This window comes from Brassica napus, chromosome C2, assembly GCF_020379485.1.
Source record: "Brassica napus cultivar Da-Ae chromosome C2, Da-Ae, whole genome shotgun sequence".
NCBI lineage: Eukaryota > Viridiplantae > Streptophyta > Magnoliopsida > Brassicales > Brassicaceae > Brassica > Brassica napus.
In genome coordinates, this window is record NC_063445.1 from 15,558,954 (window position 1) to 15,584,516 (window position 25,563).

General features: G+C 33.6%; 2 protein-coding genes, 1 long non-coding RNA gene and 1 pseudogene across 3 annotated transcripts; 2 read left to right on the plus strand and 2 right to left on the minus strand.

Moving 5' to 3' along the window:
- The first annotated feature begins 4,822 nt into the window (after nucleotides 1-4,822).
- Nucleotides 4,823-10,109, plus strand: LOC111203574. The gene is made up of 2 exons (XR_002656298.2): nucleotides 4,823-9,220; nucleotides 9,721-10,109. It is a non-coding gene; the product is annotated as an uncharacterized LOC111203574 (long non-coding RNA).
- A 7,691-nt stretch (nucleotides 10,110-17,800) lies between these two features.
- On the minus strand, nucleotides 17,801-18,764 carry LOC125582210 (probable serine/threonine-protein kinase PBL3). Its single transcript, XM_048748787.1, has 3 exons — nucleotides 18,423-18,764; nucleotides 18,079-18,214; nucleotides 17,801-17,994 (listed from the first exon to the last, which is right to left on the minus strand). Exons 1-3 carry the CDS (start codon nucleotides 18,762-18,764, stop codon nucleotides 17,801-17,803), a joined length of 672 nt encoding a protein of 223 aa, XP_048604744.1.
- Nucleotides 18,765-20,324: 1,560 nt separating this feature from the next.
- On the plus strand, nucleotides 20,325-21,306 carry LOC106381045 (glycine-rich cell wall structural protein 1). The gene has a single exon (XM_013820906.3). It carries the CDS (start codon nucleotides 20,870-20,872, stop codon nucleotides 21,206-21,208), a length of 339 nt encoding a protein of 112 aa, XP_013676360.1. The 5' UTR covers nucleotides 20,325-20,869; the 3' UTR covers nucleotides 21,209-21,306.
- Nucleotides 21,307-21,527: 221 nt separating this feature from the next.
- LOC106381044 lies at nucleotides 21,528-25,532 on the minus strand (annotated as a pseudogene).
- Between the last annotated feature and the right edge of the window lie 31 nt (nucleotides 25,533-25,563).

The window sequence follows — 25,563 nt, forward strand, 5'->3', positions numbered from 1 at the left end:
TTTTATGACACTGTTTTCATCAATCTTTTTATTTACTGTCATTTGTCCGTTAAGATATGGTGTATTTCTGCATCTATCTTTTTATTTACTGTCATTTGATTTATAATTAAATATTTTTGTATAATTTTGTATTTGCTTTGACAGATTCAGTAAAATCAACAACCATCTCCCATGTAGTAGCTGTAGAAATTAGTCTAACGTTCTTTATTCAATCGATTAAAAAAACTACCGTGTCATTTCCATAAGATTCTGCTACATCACTATTCGAGAATCCAATTTTTGGTAAATTAATATATTGTTAGAAATTTGAGCTTATAACCAAAAAACCTCTATTTCACCCGACTAACCATATAACCCTCTCTCTTTTCCAAAGAAGGGCTCCCTGAGACTCGAACCTTGGTTGGACACAAGGAATATTAGTTGCCTTAAGCTTTTACCACTAAACAAAAGGAAACTTATGAAAATTTGTGGCTAAAATTATTCTTATAATTGTGGAAGCACCCTAGCCTAGTAGTTAAAGTTTAAAGGTTTTTACATCTAAGTCTGGGGTTTGAACCTCAGACTATTCAATTTCTTGCAGATTACAGGAAATCTAGATTTCAAGTCCCGGAAAGAACGGTTTCAAGTCCTGGAGAGAGCGATTTATTAATGAAGACTACAGAAGAAAAATTTACAAAGAATCTTCAATATGGTGCAAGTAAATCTGGTCAGAAATAGATTTTCATAGGACGGCTCATATAATACAGTTAGGCGTAGATCTTCATAAGGCATGTAGTATTGTCGGTTGTCGAATTGTCTATGTAATCTTTCTCATTAAATTATTCTTATAATTAAGCGGACGGAAGCAGTGGCTCTTTTTGGCTTGGCCCAAGGGCCGGACATGTCTTTTCCTTTCTCTACCATCTTATTAAAAACTAATATTTTTCCCAATATAACAATCAACAAATTAATCCTATATTATAATACCAATTGTTTTTTTACCGACGATCAAAATTTTTGAAACTAGTGAACGACGCATAAATTAACTTGATTCACTAAGAGTTATTTCCTCAACACCGAAGGTTCTTTTTTTATGATTAACGAAGGATCAAAGTCACCATGTGGTTAAAATTTCTGTAAAATTTAGTTCAATTTGTTTTTAACCGAAAAATCTTGATATTAGTAATTCTACGAAGTAATTCAGATATGAATACTCAGTATCCATAGAAAACAAAGCAAATCACATATATTAATATTTTTAGAAACAAATTTGGAGTCGATCCGTTATATGCATATATAAATACATCTATTTTAAGAATTATGTATATATAAATTATATAATTATTATATCTAATGTGAGTTTTGCAACATTTTATTTTTAGAAATTTATTATTTCATTTATTAATGTCTAAAACTTAAATATATTTATTTGTAATAGAATATATTATTTTATATATGTTTGGCTTATTTATTTATCTTTTAATTTTTATTTATTGATATGGATCAAATCGAATATCTGACACAATATCTTTTTATATTATCTGGACACCTAATAACTGAATAGTTGCGGAGCGGATCAGATCGGATGATTGATTATTCGGAAGAAATTGGTCGGATTACGAATACCTCAAAAAAATGAATATTCGATTCTTGCACAACCCTATTTATTACTTCTCGTCTTCATGGAATTTAACAAAACTAAATCCTCAGAGATTTTCACAAACCCTTATTTCCAATTTTTTCTTCTTCCGTAAATGAAATTTGTGAATTAATAAATGGACTTCATGTAACTGAAATCTTTACATTGTAACCTTTGGAATAACAAAGTCTCTCTGTTTGTCTCTTCTCTTTAATATTTTCCATTGAGAAAGTGTCTTGTTTGGAATGCCGGATCCGTTACCAGCGCTTGCCTCCCGGTGCTTGGGCTACGCTTATGGAAAGCGGTGGCTCCCAAAGCACCATCTTGGCCAGCTTTCATCTCTGGTAAGCGGTGACTCTCACATCACCATCTTGGCCGGCCTTCACTTTGAGATTCATCTTCATCTCCGATGAATTTTAATTGTTTTTAGTTTTATCCGGTTTTGGTTTTGTAAAGTGTTTTTTCGTTTTTCTTTCAATCGTTTCTTTCGATTTGGGATTTTAGATCGCTGAGATCTTTTCCCGTTTTGGATTGTTTCATCTTTGGGCTTTTTATCATCTCTTAATCTGGCTTTTGATTGTTAGATTTTTTAGCTTTCTTCGGTTTATTGGATCTTGGTTAGTTAAAATCAATTATCTCTGAAACACTACAAAAAAACACCCGCTTAAAGACTATATATATAGTGTTTAATTTGTCGTAAATGGACAGTTACGACGAACTAGTGAATTGTCTTAAAACACCTGTCTTAGATGATTCATAAATTCTCGTAAACTTTACAACGAACAATTTTCATAGTAAAATGGAAGTACCATGTTTCGTCGTATTTTTTCAATATGCGTGAATACTCTAGATTTTTTTTTAATGGAGGGACGACTTTGTTGGCCTTTTAGCTTTTAATAAATAGAAATGACGAAAAAATCCTTACATTGTCGTCGATCCCACCTTCCTCTCACCATAACCTAAGTCGATCTCTTGTCTCTCCAATCTTTGTGTAAAATCTATTGTTTAATATCACAGTTGTCATTTTTGGTAAACAACGTTGGAGGATTCTCTTCTTGTAAATTATATACGAAGAATATAATAATCACACATTAACGTTCATAAGCGCACTGTTCACGTAAACTGAATATTATTCTACTAATTAGACAAACTTAAAAAAAAATCTAATATTTTCAGCACAAACCCAACTCATTAGCTACTAGTTTAGCTCGTAATGATGTCTATGCCCATATGGACCATGAGTGCGTATAATTGTTAAAACAGCAAAAAGGATTGGCTCTGTTAAATCCAATCATATATCATATAATTTATTATATTTGGAACAAAAGAATGAATTCGGGTACAAATTTGGCGTACCGTCACAGCCTTGTCTGATCATGGAGAATGCATTACATCTAACATATACTTTTATATATTCTTCACTCAGGCAGAACTTTTTCTAGATTGTTATATAGCTGATAAGATTGCATGTGCGCTTCTTGGCTTGATCAAAACAAGTCTATAGTAAATATTTGCATACACATCTCTAACTAAAAGTAATGTTATAAAACTGATGCTAGAATATTATGATCTAACTACGTGTGTTTACAGTTACCATATATGAAATAAAGCTAAGTGGCTTTCTTAGTTCTGTTAATCGTATATATGTTAAAGTTAGGCTAAGCAAATAACCACGCGACATTTTTTTAAGCTGATTTATTATGATATTACAGTTATGGTAAAGATTACACTAACAATTTGACAACCATAAATATTATATGTATTATGAGAATCTACGTTTAAATGCATCACTTGAACAATCCTACGAAGATCCATGTTTGGCCGAGTTTACTTGTATCATGTTGAAGATCTCTTATAAACTCTTCTTCCATATTCTGAATGCATAATTGTTAATAAACCATTTTCTCTAGAATTTGATAAGTAGAATTTATGGTGTACAAACATTAATGACTTTTCAGACAAATTACTAAACTGAGGGGCGTCATCTATTCAATTTTTTTTGTCACTGCCATTCAACCTTAAGAATGTAATATACTTAGTTCCAAAACACGAACAACAATAAATATTCATGTGTTTTAAATGAAAATCGGTATTAAGCAAAAGAAAAAATCTGTTTCAAAATGTCATATTAGTATGTACATGACATAATAGCAAAACGAGAAATAACAACAAGATATAGATGACATTTGTGTAGATGATTTAACTTTGAATATGTTATATTTATATTAATATAGAGTCATTTGGGTGTATATACATAGATAGAGCGGTAATTAGGTATATGGTTGTTTTTCAAAAATATTTGCAGAATCATGCAAAGAAGGTATGTGAAATTACATAAAACTTCACAACAACATAGGGGTAATAATCAAAAGCAGGTGAAGATACGATGAGGAAGATGATGTATACGAACTGCAACTTTGTTTATTATTCAGATTTTCCTGATTTTCATAGTGAAAGATGAAAAAAATTTAGGAAAATACTCTTTATCAGCAGTAAAGTAAAATAAACAAAAAAAAACTGTCACAAGTTGGGTCTCGATGCATAGCTAATATGGCTTATGATAATAATATCCAGATATATATCAATTTTTATACATGTACTTTGAATGCCAATTGAAAAAGTTAGAATGAATTGAATGAGATCTCTGAAAAAACAGTTATTTATCCAGGGAACATGCACGACCAATGAGGAAGAAAAGAGACAAGGGAAAAAGAAATAAAAATAGTTATTTATCAATGGAAGAGGCAGATAATTACGTGATCAAACGAGGAAGAAGAGAAACCAAAGAAAGAGAAATAGAAAAAAAGAAAGATATATGGCTTGTGTAGACCCATGTTTATCCGAAAGGGTAAGTTTGAGTTTTACGAAAAAAGCATAGTGGTTTTCCATATACCTAATTAAATTTCTTTCTATAGTTATGCAGTGCAAATACCCTAGAGTCATTTGGGTGTATATACATAGATAGAGCGGAAATTAGGTAGATGGCTTATGTAGATCCAGGTTTATCCGAAGGGGTAAGTTTGGGTTTTACGAAAAAAAAACACAGTGTTTTTCCATATACCTAATTAAATTTCTTTCTGTAGTTATGCAGTGTAAATACCCTATAATAAATATAATTTAACTTTGAATATGCTATATTTATATATAATAAATATAATAAAAGAAATGGAGTGAGTGGAGAATAGTGGAATGATAAAAAAAAGATTGGAGATATGGTTGAGAAAGTAATAAAGAGAGAAAAAGGAAGAAGCGATGGGGAAGAGACAAGTACGAAGATGCTTTACTCGAAGAGGCATGAAGAGATAAGAGTTGAGCCACTTTTTCTCTCAGATTCTTTGTTTCCTCTTTTACCTTTTTCATCCTTCTAATGGTTATATTCTCCTTGCATCCGTCATCCATGATTGAGCTCACTACACCCACAAAAAGAAATTGTATATTAACCCTAATATTCTTCTCCTTATCCCTTATAACTCTAATTTTTAGGTCATTTTTTTTCATGTTTCTTTTCTGACTATGGGTCATAGCTATATGTTAGCTACCGGGAACATTTTTATATGCTCATGAACCGACATTTAAATTTTGATAAAAAAATTAATATATGTAAATTGTAACTTATTCAAGTAATCTTCGTACAACATCAACTAGAAGTTTGATATTATAAACTTTGTCTATTGCTTCCATATAATCTTATGCTGTTCTGCTAGAAAGTAAGATCGATTAAGATATTTTTGTGAAATTAATTCACTTCTACAATGGAAACATAGACTTGGGCCAGGAGTTTTTGCTCCTAAGAGGCATGAAGATATGGTTGAGAAAGTAATAAAGAGAAAAAAGGAAGAAGCTATGGGGAAGCGACAAGTACGAAGATGCTTTACTCAAAGAGGCATGAAGAGATAAGAATTAAGGGGTTATTTTCTTAACTTGTTGAACCAACCTAGTTTTTTTTTCCTCTTTCTAGTATTGTTGTTTAAATTTAGTTAAAACAATGTACATGCGGACATCTTTCTTATCTTTATTTTGTTTGTCGATATTATATTTCTTATATAGTACTAATATGTGAAATGTTATTACACTAGAGGATTTTGTATTTTTGTTAGAAATAACATGTACAAATGAGTATGATCTTTTTTTTGAACACATACAAATGAGCATGATCGAAAAATAAAACAACACGAAAGAAACACAAGACAGTCAACCCATTTACTGCTCAGAGGTCTCTTATGGCAACTGTCTGACAACAACAAAGGAGTCGAACCTTACTTTTTTACTTCCTTTGCTAGCTTTTTAATAGTAAAGACTAGTAGTCACACAAAAATGACAGAATTTAAATCAGCTTGGCAGAAACGTAACTGTATATCAATTACAGTAGAATTAGTCTATTGATTTTGTTTCTGTTTCTCTATTTTTATAAAAGAAGAAAAACTACAGCCTTAAAATAACTGTTTCGAAAAAGAAAAAGAAAACATGATGATAAACATGCCAATATGACTATGAGTTGGAGATATACCCACCAACAGCTCGTAAAGTTTGACTATATAATCTTTGTAGAAATAATGTACAAGATTCCACCCTTATATGTAGTTTACAGAATATACAAAATTGAGGAAGAAAGGAGATCGAACCATACATTCTATATACATATATGTAATATTTTGTGCTATTTTTTTGTTACCATAAGATTTCAAACCAAATTAAATTTTGTCATTATTCTAAATATACAGCTTGTATAACAAAAACTTATAGTATAAGAAATGCAAGACACGAAAATTGATATATATATATATATATATATAGGATAACTATGCTATTATATGAAAAATATTATTTACGATTTTATTGCCGATAATTCTACCTACCTTATGAGGAATCACGACTGATTGCATCATTTTGAGCCACCCCATGATATTCACTTTTGACGGTACTCTTTGCTACATATTGTAGAGTTTTTGTAGCATTTTCTCCATTAACCACATAATTCGCCTTTGCTAGAATTTAAAATTCATACTTTTTAATGTAGAATCATTAGTAAACATTTAGTTAAACCACTTGAATAAGGGGATTTTCACGCACAAAATTGATAGTTAAAAGAATTTTTTTATATCCAAATAATAGAATCAAGGACCGCTCTTTTTCACTCGGCTTCTCATAACATAAAATAATTTTCTTACCAATACATAAGTATAAGATTTACTCTATATGGCATTGAATATGGAACCTGGGACAGCACGGCATCTTTCTTTTGCTGGTCGTCTGCAGCTTATTGGCTCAGTGGGGACAGATGATGCAGGTTCTGATGGATGGTTTACATGACAAAACTAGTACCTTTCTTCTCCGGTACAGCTTTCAAGCTACTGTGTATGTCATATGGCATGAACAAAACGTGCGTTGAGAGACCCTCCTTCATTGACAAGTTGGTCTGAAACCGAATTTGTTTGAGTAGGAGAGGAGGTGGAAGGAAACACGAAAAAGCCATGGTTCTATGGTTTGCTAGTCGATGAATTCACTTCATTTTTAGCTAGTTCTTTCAGCTCAATTTACTTACTCAAACAATAGTTGTTTGATTCTAATATTTTATTCTTGAGGTGAGTAACTTTAAAATTCATTAAAAATAAGAATATGGAACCTGGGAAAATAAATAAATAACACAGATATTTAAAAACTATACTCTATACTTCATCAGTGTTTAAAATAATTAGATTCACGCTAAGATCCGATTTAACTCTATATCGCCCAAATGTAGTAACTAATATAATTATGACTATAACACCCAATCTCAAAAAAAAAAACACCCAATCTCAATCATATGTTATCTCTCTCTTTCTAGTTGCTAACTCAACTTTACTTTTGCAGCATCACCCATCATAGCCTCACGGCTATATTGAAGCCATCTTCTCATGGACATACTGAATTCTGAAATGTGTTGTAATTTTTTTCTTGGCAGAACTAATGACGATTTTATATACTTTAACAGATCTTGATATCTTTACTCGGTGATATGGTGACTATATTATGCTTCCAATAAGATGTTCCGTGAGTAATAACTATTCAATATATCATCTCTATATTATGCTTCCAGTAAAATATTGATTTTTAAACAATTTTTTTTTTACTTTTGATTCTTTAGTAGAACTATGATTTTCTTTCACTCTTTATATATAAAAACATTGAGTGAAACTTTGCTTAAAGATTTGTCTGTCAATTCATGATTTGAATTACAGTTAAACCTAGTTAAATGATTTCCAAAATTTATCTAGAACTTCGATTTCTTCGTATAGAGGGCCATGGTCGTCATATGCGTGGACATTGATGCGGTAGCTAATCACGGCGGTCGTGTCGGATTGACAAGGAAAGATGGAAAATAATATCGGAAAGTCAGACTTTGGTTTTATTTTTATCTGATTTGAGAAAGAATAGCAAAGTTAAATCACTAACTAGAAAAAATCGACAGGTTCCCTTTAAAAATATTACCCCAGGTGCTTGTATAATGCTAAGAATTTCACCACTACTTGTAGGTAATCAATCTGTGGTAGAGTAGTAAGAGCACACTAGCTAGCTACATGCTAATATTACACTTAAATATGATATTAGCATAACCATCTACACGTATTTTGATGTAATTTTCTAGAATACGTGATTTATTATATTAAAAAGTGTTTGGGTTCTAGTTCTACCACAAATGTTTCAGGATTCACTATATATTTTTGTATATGTTATGTATATATATATTCTATCATCTTTTCTTTCCAAATAACCATTACTGTTGGCTAGTTCTCAGCCGCTTCGTTTCCCATGCAATTGTCGACGACAATTGGTACGCGCAATTTAAACAAGTGGATCCGCAACAATGTCGCCGACTCGCCTCCACCACAAAAGCTATTTAAAAGTCTATTGACCGTGTTCACGATGTATTGTTCGCCAAAAGGAACGTAAAAAGTTTGTTGATATAATGCGCAACTGGTTCACATTAGTAGGTCATTTTCCCTAGGTTCTTTCTTGTTTTTAGGTTTTTGATTTTCTTTTCCGAAGAATTTTTGTTGCCAGTTAAGCTTATTTTGTTTTCCTTTCTTGTATTTACAAACTCTGCTTAGATAGAGAAACAATCGTTCTAATTAGAAAAATACCATTGTTTTCATTTCCTTTTAAGATATTTTTTCGATGGAAGTACAACGTTACAAATGAGCAAAACAAAGGATTAGTTTACATATACAAATTCAGCTTATTACTGTATTATTACGATATATAACACGATTTACCAAAATTAAGTTCAAATTAATACAGGTATATAAATGTATAATTTTCCAAAGAGGCAAATTTATCTTACAAATTAAAAGATAAATCGAAAAAGAATGAACTCGAACAATGGCCGGGAATAATATATTCGTCAACAATATATTATAATTTTCAAAAGGAAGAGAATTAAAAAGCCGTATATTCGAAGGAACCAATTATTTACAAGTGACAACATTATTCCAAAATGGTTGAATTAAACAGATCAATGCACTTGGAGCGCAGAAACCATATATATCGCTGCTCAATATGCGTCTATAAATAGTGGTTTCAAGAAATCACCTCCTCAGTATCATCTCATCAACGACTCTTTGGGTAAGTCTCTACACACATACATATATCGGTATCATAAAGGTGTCTTATATAGAGGCCTGCTATAAAAATCCAAAATCATACTTTTGTCAAGTTCTTCATGTCCATGATGAGAGGTTTTTTCAAGTTCTTTTAATATCCATACTTTCAATTGTAAACCCAAAATCGACTTTTACTGGTTTGAGAGGCATTGAGAGTGTTGACAGAAGATAGAGAGCACAGATGATGAGATACAATCCGGAACAGTTTCTTTGCATCTTACTCCTTTGTGCTCTCTAGCCTTCTGTCATCACTTCCTATTAGCTTAATCTTTTTCTTTCTTTTCATTTTTTTATTTAACAGTACTCTTCTATAACACGCTTTTTAAGTCTACAAATATTTTTTTTCGAATGAATTGTAAAATTTATTCAATCAAAACGTGTGGTACATCAAGGGCATCTATTGTTTGTTTGATTAAAAAATCAAAAACTGAACTTAATAAAAAATGAAAAAATGTGCTTGAGCTTCATGTTGTAGGAGAATCTTGTGACCATGTCCCAAACCAAGTTCGTATAGCCTTCATCAAGATGCTTATACCCTTTCCCTTGGACTGATAACATTATAAGAGGGGCCTTTTTGTCTACAAACTTAGTCAGGCTATTCGCATCACACGGTTGCTCACCATGTCGACGCGAGTTACGCTCCCTCCATATACTGTGAACAGTGGCTTGAAAGGTATAGCGTAGAAGAAATACCTGTGTAGGATTGTGTCTCGTAGTGGTGATAATGTCAATTATATCATCGCACGTTGGTGATAAGTCCACTAATACATTATTGCCTGAAGCAATTATGAACTTGTAATGGCCAAAACACAAGTTTGGTTTCTCTAATACCAATAATCAATATTCCAGTATTTTCCCAGTTGGTCATGAGATATGTAGGCATTGACGATTTGTTGATAGGCTTTTTTTTTTGCCAAAGTTATAGGCTTATATATTGCATTTTTCATTATTAACTTAGAGCCTCATTGGATAGTATGTTTTTTTGTCCAAAAGGTCGAAGAATTTATTAGTAGAATATTATGTTTTGTAATTCGTCACTAAAATTGTGAAATATACATAATCACTGAAAATAAACTGTAGTATATGTTAGATCTACAAGAATACAAGACACAAGACACTAGCAGGCTAGTACTGCAGTCCTTAAATCTATTCTGTTAAAATAGAAACAAGTATACAAATAACATTTAGTTAATATATAATTTACAAAATACCACTAAAATTAAATTATATTTAAATTTGTTATTAATGGTATTTTAATTATTATTTAAGCATTATATCATTTTACAAAATGTACCACCAAACATAACATCATTTACCATCTTTTTTTATTTATTTGATATTTTATATTTTCGATTTAATATAATAAAATCTTATAATTTTGTATTTTATATTTTAAATAACTAAATAATTCATAGAAAATATTAAAATAATATTAATAAATACTAGATAAAAATATTTTTAATTTATTAAAAATAGTTTTTAAAAAACTATGTTATTTGATTATACAGTAGTTCGAATGATAGTTGATATTTTAATGTTTGTTAATTAATTAAAATAATATATTTTCTCATTTCAGTTAAAAAAAAACTAAAATAAATTTGACCATTAGAAAACATAAAAAGTTAATGCAAAGCGAGTTCAATAGGTGAAATAGTAAACACAGATATATTTTATATTAAGATAGTTTAAAACTTTAAATTAATACAAATTAAGCTTATTTCACATAACACTTGCAAAATTGTTATCATAAATTTTATAATATTAAATATTTTATTATTCTTTCACGTTATTATATATATATATATATATATATATATATATATATATGAAAACGTATTATTCATGAATAGAAATTTATGGTTTGAGTTAAAATTCACTCATCATATTATTAAATGTCGAATATACTTAACATATAAGAAAATTGATATTTTATTCATAAATGTAAGATCAAAAATCTAAACTTTTACAAATATAATAAGTCTAAGATTGTCATCTTAACACATTATTTTCATATCTATATATATAAAGTAGACTTTTCTCTCTTCTTTTGACATATGGAAAAGAGTTTTGCTGACATGTGTCCTCATATTTTTTTTTCATTTTAGGTCTTTCTTCGTTTAGATTACTGCAATTTAGTCCGTCATTTTCTAATTGTGAACTATCTAAAATTTATTGTACTAACCATCTATCTATATAAAGTAGACGTTTCTCTCTTCTTTTCACATGCGGAAGGGGGTTTTATGACATTTGTCCTCATATTTTTTTTTGCATTTTAGGTCCTTCTTCGTTTCGATTACTGCAATTTAGTCCGTCATTTTCTAATTGTGAACTATCTAAACCTTCTTGCACTAACCATCATCACATAAAATTTAATAATCTATTTTATTAATCACTAAAATTCAAGATGAATAAAAATAAGTAAAACGTATTTTTTTTTTATATTTTAGATTCTTCTTCTTTTAGATTACTGCAATTTAGTCAAAACTATAACATAAACTTTCATTAATTTATTATTTTTTACTATTTACTAATATTTTATTTACAAATTATATATTTATTTTAGTATTAAAATTATAAAATAACCAAACTAATAAGAAGAAACTAGAGCAAAACACATAATTTAAACCTAAAACCTCCACAGTCACAGAGAAAACTAAAATGTCATAGTAACACTAATTTAATAAATGTCTGGAGCTGAAAAAAGATCAAGAACGAAAACTAAATTACCTCACCTTACCATAGAGTACCTTGACCATAACAAACAGAGGTTAGAAAATGGTAGAAAGATAAAATCTGAGACGACAAAGCAATCCATGAACACAAAACAGCGCGATCAAGCACCAACGAAAGAACCAAGAAAGAAGCCAGAGGAAGAATAATTACTGGAATACCAAAGTCATCATGAAGCAGCAAGACACATGCCTAAGTCACCGAAAGCACAACAACCATCTAAGAGGTAAGAAACACCTCACAAACTAAACAAACATAAAAAAGTTGCGCATGCCATCAAAGAACCACAAAGCTCTGGATAAAAGGGACCAAAACTCCAAGAGATTAACTCCACACACCTATATCAAGAGAAGGAGAAGAAGACAAATAACCTGAGGAGAGGGAGAATGGGAGGCAAGCACCGAGAAACCAAAGCCTAAGCCTGACACCAGAAATAACCTTCTAAGCCTACAAAGCATACACAGAAGAAATCACTATCCAAACCTAGAACTGGCAAACATGGTGAAAGGAAGAGGCACCAGATATGTGAGCACTGATGAAAGCTGCAACGAGATGAGAAAACAGAGAGGAAAGAGCGAGACGGAAAAAAATCAGCAAACCATTGAATCGTCCTCGAGCTATGAAAGAGAGCATAACAACGACGAGGAAGACAACGTCAAAAACGACTAAACTCTGACCCAACCTAAGGGGATGAAACTCCTATCATAAGCCAAATTTAAGGAAGAAGAGGAACACCAATATTGATCGGAACAACCACAACACCATGAGAAACAGCCGCACAAGTGAGAACACATAAACCCGATCTACAACAAATTTCAAATAATCTCACCGGAGAAGAAAGCGGAAAAAAAACAAAAGCACGAAGGTGAGTCTTTTTCCGGTGATGGTGAGAAGCACTGCACACCGTTTACACCAGAAAATAAACGAAATACATAGATGGTGATGGCTCAAGGTCAAACTATGAGGAGAGAGCACAAAACATCTTACAAGAATAATTAATGTTCCAAAATATGAAAAATAAAATACAATTTGATGTTAAAACCGTTAATCTTAAAATAAAAAAATTCATAAATGCAAACTTACTGAAATTCAATATGTTTTACATCAAATACTCACTTCACCACTAACAAGCGCTACTATACACACAACAAAACATTATTGAAAAAACAAACACATAATATATTAAACTATCACCTATCTAATACATAGCACAATAAAATAGCAAATAATGCTCTTAACAAATAAACACGACCACATAAGTACATCATTCAAAAATTCATATTTAACAACAATGAAACAATCAATAAATCATGTCAGGGAAAATACATGGCAATCAAAACGGATATGAGTAAAGCGTATGACAGGGTGGAATGGGACTTTATCTACGCCCTTTTATGGAAACTGGGTTTTGACCCTCATTGGATTAAAGTAATGAGGGAGTGTATTTCGTCAGTGCAATATCGGATTTTACTTAATGGTCAACTGCGGGGTCTCATAATTCCACATCGCGGTTTACATCAAGGGGATCTTTTATCTCCATATCTTTTCATTATGTGTACTGAGGACTTAATTGCGAACATCAAGAAGGCTGAGAGAGAGACAAATTTAACGGGAATGAAGGTAGCCAGAGCATGTCCATCGATATCTCATCTGCTCTTTGCAGATGATAGTCTTTTCTTTTGCAAGGCACAAAGGGAGGAGTCTCAAACAATTCTCAGGATTTTAAAGGAATATGAGGAAGTCTCGGGTCAACTTATTAACTTCTAAAAATCGTCCATTCAATTTGGACATAAGATTGAGGAAGCCAACCGACAGGAGATGAGGGACATTTTGGGTATACAGAATGTAGGGGGCATGAGATCTTATCTGAGACTGCCAGAAAATCTTGGAGGTTCCAAGATACAAGTTTTTAGTTTCACGCATGATCGGTTAAATAATAGGATCAATGGATGGAATTTTAAATGTTTCTCAAAAGGAGGCAAGGAAGTGGTCATAAAATCAGTAGTAACGGCCTTACCAAATCATGTTATGTCTTGCTATTGATTACCAAAGGCAATCACGAAGAAATTGACGACCACGGTAGCATGTTTTGGTGGAGCCCAGGGGGGAGTACAAAAGGTATGCATTGGAAATCATGGGACAAAGTATGCGAAAATAAGGATGAAGGAGGTTTGGGTTTTAAAGATATATCAGATTTTAATACGGCGATGCTCGGCAAACATTTATGGCGATTAATAGAAAATCCACACACATTATTTTCACGAGTCTTCAAAAGACGGTACTACATGAATGCCTCACCCCCTGGAGCTGATCCGATCATACTCTCCGTCATATGGCTGGCGGAGTATTGTTTCAGCTAGATCTCTGGTAAGCAAAAGACTTATCAAAAGGGTGAGATCATGATCATTTATATCTGTATGGAATGACCCCTGGCTCCCAACCACTCGCCCGAAACCAACAACTAAAAGTCAACATGATACCTATCCAGACGTTATAGTGGACTCTCTCATAGATTATGCTTCGCGAAGTTGGAACTCGCAGGCTATTCGGGCTTTGGTAGATCCCCAAGATGTGAAAATAATAGAAAGTATACCATTGAGATGAATGGCATTTTACAAAGAATGGGAGATACACGGTTAAATCAGGTTATCAAGTGCAACGGGTCTACCCAGATAAATAAAAACCACCAAAAGTGTTTGGACTCACAGTTGATACTTTGAAGGCGTTTTGCTGGTCAGTACGATGTCCACCAAAGATGAAACACTTCTTATGGCAACTGGTATCAGGGTGTATAACGGTGAAAAAGAATTTGCGAGCAAGAGGAATACAAGGGGAAATATGTTGTGCCAGATGCGGGGCTCAACAGGAATCAATTAACCATGTCTTCTTCGAATGCCCCCCAACGATTCAGGTTTGGGTGTTATCAAAAATACCGTCCAATCCTGCAATCTTTCCAACCAATGCACTCTTTACAAATGTGGACCATCTTTTTTGGAGAGTTACCCCGAAGTTCGAAGATCATCAATTTGCGTGGATACTATGGTATATCAGGAAAGCAAGAAATAATAAAGTTTTCAGTAATGTGGATATGGATCCGGGAGATACCCTTGGCCTGGCAGAAATAGAGTCAACTATATGGGCTGAAGCACATGGACTGGAGATGCAGAGCCCGACCGGTGGTGTTTTTCAGATGGTTCTTGGAAAGAGAATGAGCTTATGGCTGGACAAGATTGGTATAGTACTCTAGAAGGTTTTGATGGTTTGATGGGGTCAAGAAATGTCAGGGCTAGTTTGTCTCCCCTGCATGCGGAGATGGAAGCACTTCTTTGGGCAATGGAATGTATGAGGAACTTACGTAAGTTTCAAGTCACATTTGCAACGGATTGTTCTCAATTGGTGAAGATGGTTTCGGAACCAGAAGAATGACCAGCTTTTGCAGTTTACTTGGAAGATCTCAAGACCCTGAAAGTAAGTTTTCTAAGCTCAGAAATCATTCATATATCGAGAACGCACAATACAAAGACGGATAGCCTAGCACGCAGTGCTAGGAAACAGTCGTCTTTCGTGGTCCACATGGATGCGAAGCTCCCTTTTTGGTTTTCAGAGTCAATATAAATCTGAATATGTTGACAAAAAAAACAAACAACAATGAAACAATATTCCACGCGAAGCACGGACAACACCCTAGTAACTTATAATCCTTTGAATAAGAAAATAAGTTCCACACCTAGTTTAAGCTTCAATTGGTGACAATTTAATTGAACGGAAAAATGAACAGTTATTCAGTTGAAAAATGAATAAATAGAAATATATGAATTCTTGTTTAATCTGATGAATTTTTTCTTCATAACTTTTTCATTCATAAAGAAATTAGAGAAATAATTGGCGGCACCTAAGGCCATCTACAACAAGACAACAAAACACCAAATTTAGTGCAATTTCATCTCCAACAAGACATCAAATTTGACACCATCCCACCAAATTTGGTGTAATGTGAATAGTGTTGCACCAAATTTGGTGTAACACTATTTATCACACCAAATCTTTAAAATACATATTTTACTATGTTAAATTTAATAATATAGTTTCATTGCTATCAAATTTTTAATTATACATAAATATGTTATGTTATTTGTATGTTAATTTTATTTTCATATAATAAAAAATAAAATTTTTATTTTTATTTTTATTTTCAAACTAAATCACTAAATGACTATTATTATTTATCAGTTACAAATAATAAAATATAAACAATAATCTAAATGTGATAAAATAATGATTTATAAATTGCAAATAATAAAAATATAAAACTTTAAAAATTGAAAATATCAAATAATATATATTATTACATTTGGTGTCATCGTAAGAGATGATAAAAAAAATTATGTCACTAAAACATCAAATTTGGTGTAATTTCAACACCAAATTTGATGTCATTGTCGGAGATGTCCTAAGAATAGAATTTGTCTGTTAGCAGAATCCGGTTCAGTTTGATTGTAACTAAACTTTTGTGAGGAACATAGTTGACCCACTGACATAAAATTTAAAAAATAAGAATTTTACCATTATATTTTTCCTAAGAATTAGTTAATGTTTGATTGCAAGGTGAATCATGGAATTATAATGTTGTCATAGGGTCTACACTAGTGTTTTCCTATCTAACACATATTCATGATGGATAGTATAGGTTTGCATTTGATTTAAATTAAATATTTAATTTATAAATTTACCGAGTACGGAGTTTGCTCTTTTTTGTTGTCAGCAGTACGGAGTTTGCTTTTGTATTGTTTTCAGTTAATCTTAGTTACATCGCTTCTAGTGAAGGAATTAAGATTGGTTGTGTAATCATGTGATTATTGTTATAAAGAAAATTTTATTATATAAGGTTTAAACTTAATTATTTCTCTCTAGTTAAATTTATTGTTTAATTTAGTATAAATAATTAGAATCATATTTAAATAAAGATGATAGATTTTAGTCAAATGTGGCGATTGGTTATAATTTTATTTTTGTTCAATTTTTTATAGTCAATGCGTATTTAATTATTTGTGACTAGGATCGGTCCGTCCGTAGGAGCGGGATATATATTAAATAAAAATTGAACCGGTATAGTATATATTTATATTATAGAAAACTATACATATTAATTTTTTTTACATGTTTTGGTATTAGCAGACTAATAGAACTATACAGTTATATTTATATATTATTTTTACATGTATTTATTGTCTATTAGAGTGTTGATCATATGAAAAGAATGTTATGGGCTTGGTAATTAATTGTTGACTCTTTCTGTATATATTATTTTTGAAATTTAATAATGATTATTGATTGATATACATGTCCTTACATCATAATTTTGGATGTATAGTTTTTACCTAGCAATATTATGGGTGTACAATCTATTACTATTATTTTTATATGTTTCTACGTATGTTAGAATAATGTATAGTATAAAATAAGAGTCTTATGTGGACTACATGTAAAAATGAAATCAGAGTGAAGAGTCTCGACATAATATTGATTGTAGTTTTGCAAATCATGTTGTTGCTGAAGCACTAAAGTGCATGATAATTAGTGGGATACTACCTCCTGTGTCTTCGTGAACCTGTACGGCGGCCTGTTGCTTTCACTGCAAGTAATGAGATGTTTCAACTACGCAGTGCCAAAGAATGGGTGAGGTCAGTTCATGTAAACAAAATCAGGTTGATATTGATGTATTATTTAAACGTGTAGATCTAACCTGGGTAGATATATATTCTGGAGCTGCGTAACCTTGTGTACCAATGACTTCAGTTGTCACGTGTGAACATTAATCTTTTGGACCTTCTCTGGCCAATCCAAAATCTGAGAGTTTGGCGTTGAATCCTGAATCGAGAAGGATATTTGATGCTTTGAAGTCTCTATAAATGACGTGGTCTTTAGCATCATGCAAGAAACATAGTCCTCGGGCAGCACCAATCACGATTTTCATACGTAGTGACCAAGAAAACACATTGGAACCTCCTAGAATGAGCACAACTCAGGCCATGAGGAATGTGGAGGATAAAACCATAAGTGTTGGATTTAGAAAAGAGTTTCTCTACTTACTTTCAAACAAATGATTTTCCAAGCTTCCATTAGGCATATACTCATAGATAAGAAGACTGTTCTCGTCTTCCAAGGAGTAGCCAATAAATTTCACCAGATTTGGATGATGCAATCTCCCTAGATAATACACTTCCCTCTTGTGGAGAAGACAATATAAAAGTAAAACATTTTCAATATATTAGCCTCTAGAAAAAATCCAGGGGCGGTCCTAGACAGTCTACCAGAAAAAAATATTTGCTTTAGCTTCTAAATTTTGAAGAGTTACTATACATACACCTTATGATCCCCAAATTGTCGATTTTTTTTTATGATTAGCCTAAAAAAGTTATTGAAAATAAGCTTACCTGCCACTCCTTGTGGCCCTGAAACCCTTCAGTTTTAAGCTTCTTAACATCAACAGCGAGGTCGATTCGAGGTCCACCATTAATACAACCCTTGTAAACAAACCCGAACCCTCCTCCAATGAGACTCTCTGGACAGAAGTTTCCTGTAGCATTCTCTAGCTCGTCTAACGTAAAGGACTTCAAATGTTGGGAATGCATTACGTCTCCTTCTTTGCTCGGTGCATGTAGAGCGCTGCTAGCTTCACTCTTTCTTGTAATCAGAGGTTTTAAACTCCATGGATACGAAAGATTCGAGATTCTTTCAGTATCACTATCACCTTCTGAACCATGACAGTGCCACATTCTTACATCAAAATGGGAAATTATGAACAGAAAAGTTAACTACTTCAAGAACATGGTGTCATGGCAAATTAATTATGAGTATAGGCAAATGAAACATTGGCATATGAGTATACATAAACATAGAGTTCCCAAATTGTTAAAACCAAATTCTTATTTAAATTTGTACCAAATGTTTATAATTCTCAAAATCTCATGACTGATCCTGCATGGGGAATCGAGCTTTGTCTTCTTCTATCATCGTCGAATCCAAAAACTACACATAAACCTAATCTCCTAAATAACATAAGAAATGCATCAACTCACAAGATTCAGAGAAACCCTAGAAGATTCCAGTATGAATATAGTTAATTGAAGAAGGAGATATGTCAAAAGGTTGAGAAGAGCTTACGTGAAAAGGGTTTGGAGTTCACTGAGGAGTCGAGCGACATCAAAATCAGAGATGGAATATATTGCACCGGCAGTAAGTCTCTCTTGGAACCGTGGGAGACGGTCAGCGCTGATTGTGGCCTTCATCATGGTTGCCTGAAAATATAGTTTGGATTAAGAACATTACAGCCGGATACTCAGTAAATCTAATAGAAAATACTAACAGCAAGCCGATGAAGAAAGCAAGATCTCCAGAAGGGTGAATACTAACCTATTTATAGCAGAGACTACAGATTTTGCTGACGGAACCGACGCATTGAAGGGCTCTTAGTAGACGTCGGTATTAATGTGATTAAAGTCGCGATCCGTACGGGAACAATAGATCGTCATCCTTGCCGCCGATTTGAAACTCAGAGTAACGATTGAGTAAATTAGGTTTAGCGCCATAGTGAAGGTAACTGAGCCCGATAACGAAAACAAAAAAAATCAGAGCGCTGCGTTTTATTAAATGAGGACATGTGTCACATCAGCAGAATCCTAATTGATGACATGGCATCTGAGGACACTCTGGTGATGACATGGCATCCGAGGACACTCTGGGAAGGATTCAAGCTCTTCTTTATATATAAAGATTGTTTTGGAATTAATTCATCTTTTTCATTTTGGCACAATATGGACAGAGAAAATCTATATACTATCAGAAATAGGATAAATCATCTACACATCAATAAGTTTAGAATTTTTTTCTTTACAACATTTTCAGATTGAGATTCAACCTACTTTGATGTGATCTATTGATATCATTAATTCATCTTAAGTGTACCATGTGCATATAAAGAGATGGCGATATCTCTCTAATGTCATCTAAATATTAACCAATTATCTTTCTAAATCTTTTAAGTTCATGCAAAAGTGCAGATGGTTTATTCTCAGCAAGCTCAATATTCAAAATCACATGATAATTGTCATTTGGTCAAAGAAAAGCATACCTGATCCAATGAGAAGCGATTTCAAGTCATGCTTGGCCTTATCTGATATCTTGCAAAATCTATCCTTCTTGTATACTCATCGCTTTCCTTGCTTTCAATCAACTGCTTTTCCTTTTTGATAGTTAGGGCATGTTGAAGAGAGTTTTCTATAGCCAATTCTTCTAAAAAAACTCATCAGCAAACACATCCATAATCTCTATGTAAACAACGTGTCTTTTATTATAGGCTTCTAAATCACATCTCTGATATCAAACTTCAAAACATAATTTTTCCAAAATGAAGGTCTTCCCTTCTTTATGTCGATGATAGTTCATGCTGTAGCAAGGAATGACCTCCCGAAGATCAATGGATCCTTGGATTCCTCATATATACATCTCAAGCACTAAGAAGTCAGTGGACACTCTGCAGTTTCCCCTCCAAGAAGGTTTTCGAGCATTCTTATAGGTAGCCTCACTGATGACTGATCTGTCCAGTTTTTAACTAACTATGGTCTTTCTTATCGTTGTGGACTTGTGGCTAACTAACTAGAAAATGTTTCCTTCCTTCTAACCCAGCAACCCAGCCGAAATTACAATATTACCTTTTCTCTACCAAACAAGATTACAAAGATTTAAATGGCCCACTTAAAGATGGTTTAAAGCCCAATACATACGTGAGTAATACTGTCGTCACAGATGTATTATACGTTCACTCTAATTTCTATCGATCTTATCTGGTTTTACTCACTCAGATATTCACAATCACAAAACCATGAGATCATCAGATAACCTCTGGACCAGAAAACCAGAAGCCAAAACCGGCAAATCTGAGTTTCCGGTTATCAGATTCATCCGTAGATACATGGAGAACATCAAGGACAAAGCCGGAGGTCCTGGAGTCGGCGGCGGAATAGGCTGCGGCGCTGGACTCGGCTTCGGACTCGCGGGAGGGCTCGGGTTAGTCACTTCTGAAGGGATTAACCATTCCAATGTGGTTTTTGGCATCGGTGTGGGTTGCGGTATTGGGGTTGGGTTTGGGTACGGGTTTGGAGTTGGTGGCGGGTTCAATTTCGATGACATTGGAGATAAATTGACCTATGGGAGGGAATAGCTCTGGTTAAGATTCCGTGTCGGGTACAGATTCGTAATGTAATATTATTGTAACATTACTCTGCCTTTTTTGTCTTAATGAGTTCTTACTTGTTTGAATTTTCTTGCATAGCTCAACTTAAAATCACAATTATGAAAGATAAACATTAAAATAAGTGGAAATCTCCAAAATAACACCTTCTTAATTTTATCTTTTGAAAATTTTAATTTTTTTATTTTTCAAAATTTAAAATCTTATCCCCAAAACCTCATTTCTCAACTCTAAACTCTAAACGCTAAACCCTAAACTCTAAACCCTAAACCCTAAACCCTAAATCCTAAACCTTACCCTTTAACTCTAAACCTTAAGTTTGTGACTTTTGATAAAACATTAAGTACTATTTTTGTGATTTTTGAACTTGAATGCTAGTTTGGGAACAAAAACTTGATTTAGTGCTATTTTTGTCTTCTTCTCTTAAAATAATGACAATAATTAACATATTAACATTTCATCATCGTTGACGTTCTTGCCACATAAAATTTCCAACTGTGTTGCACGTCAGACTTGGTTCTTACAATAACAAGACAAATAAACCCAAGTAGTTGCTTTAATTTCACATAATGCTAAACCGGTAAGAAAGCTTTACAATACTAACGATACTGAGAATAATATAGAGGTGTCTATTAGAAGGTCGAAATGGTTCGGTAATGAGAAAGCAGAGTCATTGTACTCCCGCCCCCGATTAACCGAACCAGCCATCGACCACGGACAGCGGACCTGGGTTATGATAAGCTGCTCGCCTGTGTGTTAGCTCGAAGTGTAGTTAGGTCGTATGGAATTTTATTTGATTCTCATTGTAATCCGATAGCTTATGCGTTTTTGGGAAGATTAATAAAATTTAAATTTAAAAATAAAACATTGTAGGTTTCACCTAAACATAAGAAATACATGGAAAATCAAAGATTGGTTTGGTTAACATGAGCTAAACTGATATATTCAGTTACAACCTTAAACAATGAATGGAAGAGAGTTTTGTGAGACTCTATTTTAAGCAACTTTGGCTAGTATTGAAGACTCGGTCTCTCTCTTCTTGTGCTTCCATTGTATCACAAAGACTGGACCCTTTGGTCTCAGGAAGAAGCAAAGCAAATAACCCGAGACCCGCCATTGCTAGCCCAAAAGCCGCGAAAGAGAGTGACGGCACATCTCTTCCAATCGAAGCAATGACTGGAGAACAAGCTCCTGCGACAACAAGCGCTTGTCTAAGCATCAATGTCGCGGTGTTCCTCACGCATGTTGGGAACAGCTCAACCATATAAAACCGCCATCAGGTTGAACTGAATCCTCCCGCAGAAGAAAGAAGCGAGTTCGACGGCGAAAGCAGTGTTCGTCATCCCGAAAAGGCTCAGGACGAAACATAACACTCCTGATGCTCCTCCTATTAAGCAATTCACGACCACAGAGCTTCTTCTGCTGAACTTCTCTAGCAAGATTGGTGTGATAACAAAAGTTGGTAACTCCACCACTGCGTTTAGGGCTTCACTCAAGTAGATATTCACTTTTATATCTCTCACAGCTAATGGAACTCCGTAATAGGACAGCCCTGACCCTAACATTATGATCATAACAACCAAGGTTCTTCGAAAAACCCATTTTCGGATGAACAAGTCCTTGAGGGAGTTTCTTTTGAAGGCAACCAAATAGATACTGATTCCAAGTAACCTTTGTTTGCAGGTGAAATCTTCTTAAGCATTTCAATGGCTTCTTCGTCCTTCCCTTGCAAATGGAGCCAACGAGGAGACTCAATGGCGAACAAATAGAGGAAAATACAATATACACAGCTGCGGGAACAGACGTGCAAAGATAGACAACTCTCCAAGAAGCGTGTCGGAAAAGATATGAGATTCCGGACAGCGACATGAAGCCTAACACAAACAGAACAAACGGAATCATAGTGGCTCTAGGCCTCCACTTGGCGGAAACTCGCTCGCTTATCAGAACAAACACATACGTCCCGACCGGGGCACGCATGAAGCCGATAACGAATTTCAGGAAAGCGTAGATCCATATCTTGGAGGAGAAGTAAATAGAGATTCCAGTGATTGACATCGCCAACGTTGTGAAGAATAGAAGTTGCTTCCGTCCGAAGAAACCGTCTGGGATCATAGCCATGAAAACACCTCCAAAGATAGCACCGACGTAGAAAGTCGATGTGGGGAGACCTCTGAGGAAGGAGCTCGAGCACTCGAGACCGAACTCTGAGATGACGAATTTACCCTTGAATCCGCCGTCCCAGTCCCAAGCTGAGCGGAGAATCCCGCAGATGTCGGAGGTTTCCGGGTTGCAGATTGTGTGGTCGAGACAGTGCCATGTGGGGTATGCATCTGTGAAGACGGTGATGAATATCTGCTGGGAATCGAAGGTCGAGGCAAGCCCAACGAGGATTATCTGCAGTATCTGTGACAACTCGAATTCAGACAAGCTATGTTCGACGATCTTGTCGAAACTGAAATGAGACGAAGTATCTTTATCTTCAGTTTGGGACAACAATGGTGCTGAAGTATTAGCCATTGCTGCTCACAACAATTGACTTTATTTTTGAGGATGTGAGAACTATTACCACAAAAAATAAACAATGCATGTATATATGTATATGAAGTCTGACTTTTTTGTTCGCATTGCTGCTCACGATACTGAAATGATACGAAGTATATGTATGATATTTGAATAGGAATATGAAGTGTGACTTTTTGTTCACAAAGCAGTTCAAATCAGCTGGCACTGCATATGGTTATTTTTATTTATTTTCTGACTCTGAGCAATAGTTTAAAGTTGAAACCATGTGCATAATCAAGTGTATAACCTAGAGTTTCATTATATTCAATTTTAATCCGAAGTTCGATATAAAATTTGTTTACATTAAAAGCGCACCAAACTACAACTATTAATTTTTTTTTTTAAATGGATACTCGTTAACCAGATTCATTTGGTTAAAAGCGCACCAAACTACGAATATTAAGAAATTTAAAATGGATATCCGTTAACCAGATTCATTTGGTTAAAATGGATACCCGTGAACGGTTCTCCTCCTCTTCCATTAACCAGGCTCAAAATGATATCAGAGCGATTTATCTAAGTTATTGGTTAAGATTCAGCAGAGAAGATGGACACATATTGCTTCAGTACATAAGACAATATTGTTGAACACATACTACTATATATGGGAATTGGAAATCTCTCATGAAGCAATCAATTCGAGAAAATAAATGAGGATGAGTGAACCAATATGAAAATTAGATGGGATGAGCCTACCATAGTTATGTCATATGAAAATGAGTCTAAACCAAAAGTTGAATGAACAGAAGCAGAGAGAAGTGCGTTAAAGACTTAAAGTATAACGTAAAAGGTTTGTAGGCGATTATTGATGTTGTTGTTCCAACTGATTTATAAAAAGTGTGTCTTCTAAAGAAGCATATAAGATCATGCTTAATTCATTTGAAGGATATGATACTGTCAAGATGATGCGGCTTAACCATCTTCCCTTGGTGTCTGAGAATATCAAGATGACAGATGATGACTATATGGCAAGCTTCAGTGACAAACTCAGTTCTAGTGCTCATGATGCATTTGTTCTTGGAAGAAATATAAGGAAAATAAGCTGATGACGAAGTTGCTAGCGGCTTCCAGCAAAGTTCACAGCTCATAAGGCGGGCTTAAACCTACTATGAACACTATGAAATCAAGTTTCATAAACCTGTCGGTATGATGAAGGCAGCTGGTACTCAGTCACTACTTTAATAAATGTGTACTCACGGCCAATCAAGGTGATGATATACTTCTGATGATTGAAGATAACATGGGTATGTTGGCTATAATATGTCTTCAAAAAAAATAATAAGTTCAATTCTAAATAATGAAGTTATACATATATATTAATATGGAAGTTGTCTTTGAAGATCTCATATCTAGGGGTTTATTGGGAGATTGTGAGGAAGATTATAAAATAACCTAATAACATTTAATCTGATTTTATAGAAGAACTAAACTCAAGGGTGAGTATTTTAGGGTCGTGATGAGTCAGGTGTTAACGTATCTGACAACAAAGCGACGTAAGCTTAGATAGCTTATAAATCTTTCAGTAGAATTAGAGTATTGACAAGTTGTGTAAAACTAATTTATTAAGTTTTGTAATAAAATGTTTAATATGATTTCTTATAAAGAAAATGTGTTTGCTAAATTCACATTGTTTCTTTTGTTATCTTCTGCACTATTGTTCTTCTTTTTTCACTATTATTCTATTTATCATCTTGCACTTACATATATTTGCCTTCAGGACTCTTGAATAAGAGGTTCTTCCGCCTTTTTTCATACAAACA